Here is a 3401-nt window from a genome sequence, read left to right on the forward strand (position 1 = left end):
CATAATTTAATACACATTCGACAAACAAATTGTTATTTTTTTTTATTATTAGAACTCTTGATTAAAATACACAAATTTCGTCCCGGATCTTTTGGAACGCAATTCTTGTGTACGTTTTTACGGGACGCAACTTATGCATGCTCCCTGCAACGTATCAACTCAATTAAATGTTAGCCGTTAATCGTTCGAAAACTGCTGATAAATTGTTTTGGTTACCTCCTGTTACCGGTTTTCAATAGTTTATTTTATTTTTCAATGATTTCTTTAGAAATAATTAATATTTATTAATTATTTTATACACATTGACTTTAAGGTCCCGCGCCTAATGCTTATCACCTCGCTCCAACAATCGGTATGCCAAAGACAACTGACCCAAGTTTTTGGCAATCTCCTGCGTACTCTTTGAGAGGCAAAAACGATTTTCCAATTTATGTTTCGAGCCCCGGTCCGGTGTACAGTGTGGACCGGACGACACGGCATGGCCGATACACGACCGCCAAGGTCGACATTGGAATGGTTCTCGATAGAAGTGTGTGCACAAATCTGTTGGATAAACAAATAAATATAGTTTATACATTAGTACACGAAAATATTATAATGTCGTACAACCCCGCTGTAGAGTCCAACGTACAGAGTCCAGGACCCGCCGCCTACTTGCCGTGCTATCCGAATTTGAAACGGGCGCCTACTCCAAAGTTGTTGTTACCCCTCACAGACGGAGAGAGAAACATTGGTCCTTCACCCAACGCGTACACGTTGAGCAGCGAGCATCGATCGTCGATCAAGAGTAGGCGAAAAGGATACACAATGTAAGTTTATAATGAAGTATCAGTATGCAAATTGCCAGTATGCACTGCGGTCTACAGCGATAGGTCGTCAATACTTAATATTATTGTAGACTCGATATATAATAGGCAAGGAATACAGCCATGCAAGAGTATCTATACAGATAAAAAAAAAAAAAATAATCGTCAATAAGTATAGTTGTTAGTTGTTACGGAGGTGTGTGTGTTAGGTACCTATATTGTTTACGCGCCTAATCGATGGAAAGTCGATTTTTCATGTCATAGTGAGCACATTCTTCTGCATTTATACATAATATATACCTAAAACTTCCCACTGGGTATTGACGTATTGTTACGCCGACGACCGAGCTGCGTCACTCCATATATCTTCATGGTGTACTGGTATAAGGTATAACATCGTCAGACAGGTATATGGTTTGATTTTCTTGTTTCTGGACCCTATACAGAAAATGGAGGACCAAAGAATGTGGCACCGGCGCAGTGAATGCCGGAAGTCCCGGGCCGGCGGCTTACAGCTCGACGAATGCGGACGTGTATAAATACCACGCGCCCGCCAAGACTTTCGGCATACCGGTACGACCTACAGGCCAAGGCACAAAGACGCCACACGCGTACCTCATCGTGTCCGCTAACGGATGCGTTGAACGTTGCAAGCCGAAAAAATTCACGTTCGGTGTGAGGCACCCGTACAAACACCCACCCTACGTGGTGCCAGCCGACAACTGTCCCATATGACTTACGGCACTGTCCGTGATATTATACCTTCACCCGTTCCCGCCAAAAATTTAAATTCCTGGTCGTCCACAAGCCTATAATATAATACTACAAATTGCTGGTAGATAATTTACGGTGGTCCTCTCGCCACTTGCCAGTATATACTCGAGGGGTTCCAAGTTTCTTTTTAAAATATGAAACTGAAGAAAAACAAAAAAACCTTAATGTAAAACATAAACATTTAATAATACCAGCCATATTTTATAAAAAAAAAAAACCTTAATTTTTCAAAAAATCACACGAAAGTATTAATTATTTAATATCAGCTATAAATATCGAAATTAATCTGAACTATTTCTTTTAAACTTACTAAGACTGAGATATGACCTTCAAAATTCCTTCGAACGCATTTTCCGTGATTGGATGGTGCCACATAAATGTAGCTATAGGTACAAGTCGACAATTAGTTTTTGTGTGAATGTAAAAAATTGAATTGTATAAATCCACCAATTCTGACGGTATGAAATAATTGGTATTAATGCATTTTTACAACGTTATAATTAGTATACTTATCACCTATCACGCATCAGCGCAAAATATATTTAAGTACCGAAGAACTAAATTAATAAAACCTATTATCGACGTACGAGAATACGTACCAGCAAGTAGTGGGAGGATAACTGATAGGCAGTAAGTACAAAGTACCTATACTGAATGGTTCCCTAGGCCCTAGCTATTATAGGTATCTGCAATACATTTAATTAATACATACGCAAAATATATGCTTGTACGATGGCGTTGAATATGGGTGTTTACTAATGTGTGAAAAAATTCACGTAATATAATAAACTGCAATTGAAAAAAAATATTTTCCATTTTTACAGATCTGCCGAGAAACGCACATGCACTCAAAAACAATTTACTGTTGCATATTTGGGTATAATAGCATTTTTTAAAAAAGTCATTTTGATTTGTTATTTAGTTGTCGATTATTGTTGACTATTCATGCACATTTAAATTCAAAATCAATCAATTGATAAAAATGTTGGATTTGACATAAATAATCATCCGGTATTTACAAGATTGCAGCCGTTCGACTCTATTACGTTCTTACAACTTAACCAAACCTGATGATATAGATGATAAATTTAAAATTTGTGGTTAAAATTATTTAAATATTAATGGGTTAAAAATATCGATGTAGGCCCGAAATCGGAATTTTCTGAGATGATAACAACCTTGAGACTTCCCTATTTATAATTAGTGTTTAAAAATTTCATGAAATATAAAAATTTAAATATTTCAGTATTTTAATAAATTTTGTTTTATTTTTAAATAAGTTTTATATAAACATATAATTGTCATAAATCACTTTCATAATTGTATGGTGCCTTTATGTATACCCAATTTCTGGTATTATACATTTAAAATGGTATTCAAAATGTTTAAATATTTTGAATATACCATTTTAAATGTATATTGTATACCTACTGAATTCTTACATTAGAATTAAGAACACTGAACATTGCGTTAAAAAAAATTTCAATGTTTCACGAAAACGTCAAATGAAGTATTTCATACTTCAAACACTATTTATAATACATTATAATACCAATAATATATAATCTCCTCGTATAATACTACAGCATTACAATATTTACAAATTTACAATCATTAATATTCACTGCAGGTGAATCGGATCGTAATTAATCAGAGATTTTATGAGTATTAAATACGAGTTATTATACTTATTAGTTATTTCCTACTAATTGACTGGCAATCGCCGTGCGTTTAACTCGGGTGCGGAAATAGTTGATCCAAACGCGACCGCGCACCCCTCCCACGACTGCATTATATTATAATATATTACATTGTATAGCT

General features: G+C 35.3%; 1 protein-coding gene across 1 annotated transcript; it reads left to right on the forward strand.

Annotated features, from left to right (window-relative positions):
• Positions 1 to 354: 354 nt before the first annotated feature.
• LOC132939882 (ciliary microtubule associated protein 1B-like) lies at positions 355 to 1541 on the forward strand. The gene is made up of 3 exons (XM_061007292.1): positions 355 to 529; positions 620 to 809; positions 1253 to 1541. The coding sequence occupies exons 1-3, from the start codon at positions 355 to 357 to the stop codon at positions 1539 to 1541; spliced, it is 654 nt and encodes a 217-aa protein (XP_060863275.1).
• The last annotated feature ends 1860 nt before the right edge of the window (positions 1542 to 3401 follow it).

This window comes from Metopolophium dirhodum, chromosome 2, assembly GCF_019925205.1.
Source record: "Metopolophium dirhodum isolate CAU chromosome 2, ASM1992520v1, whole genome shotgun sequence".
NCBI classification, from domain to species: Eukaryota; Metazoa; Arthropoda; class Insecta; order Hemiptera; family Aphididae; genus Metopolophium; species Metopolophium dirhodum.

Bases quoted from the DNA above. Each gene is read 5' to 3' on its own strand.
- LOC132939882 (XM_061007292.1), top strand. From the start codon at position 355: ATGCCAAAGACAACTGACCCAAGTTTTTGGCAATCTCCTGCGTACTCT. The intron at 530-619 runs GTGTGTGCACAA...ACCCCGCTGTAG, and splicing joins TGGAATGGTTCTCGATAGAA to AGTCCAACGTACAGAGTCCA. The intron at 810-1,252 runs GTAAGTTTATAA...GACCCTATACAG, and splicing joins AGGCGAAAAGGATACACAAT to AAAATGGAGGACCAAAGAAT.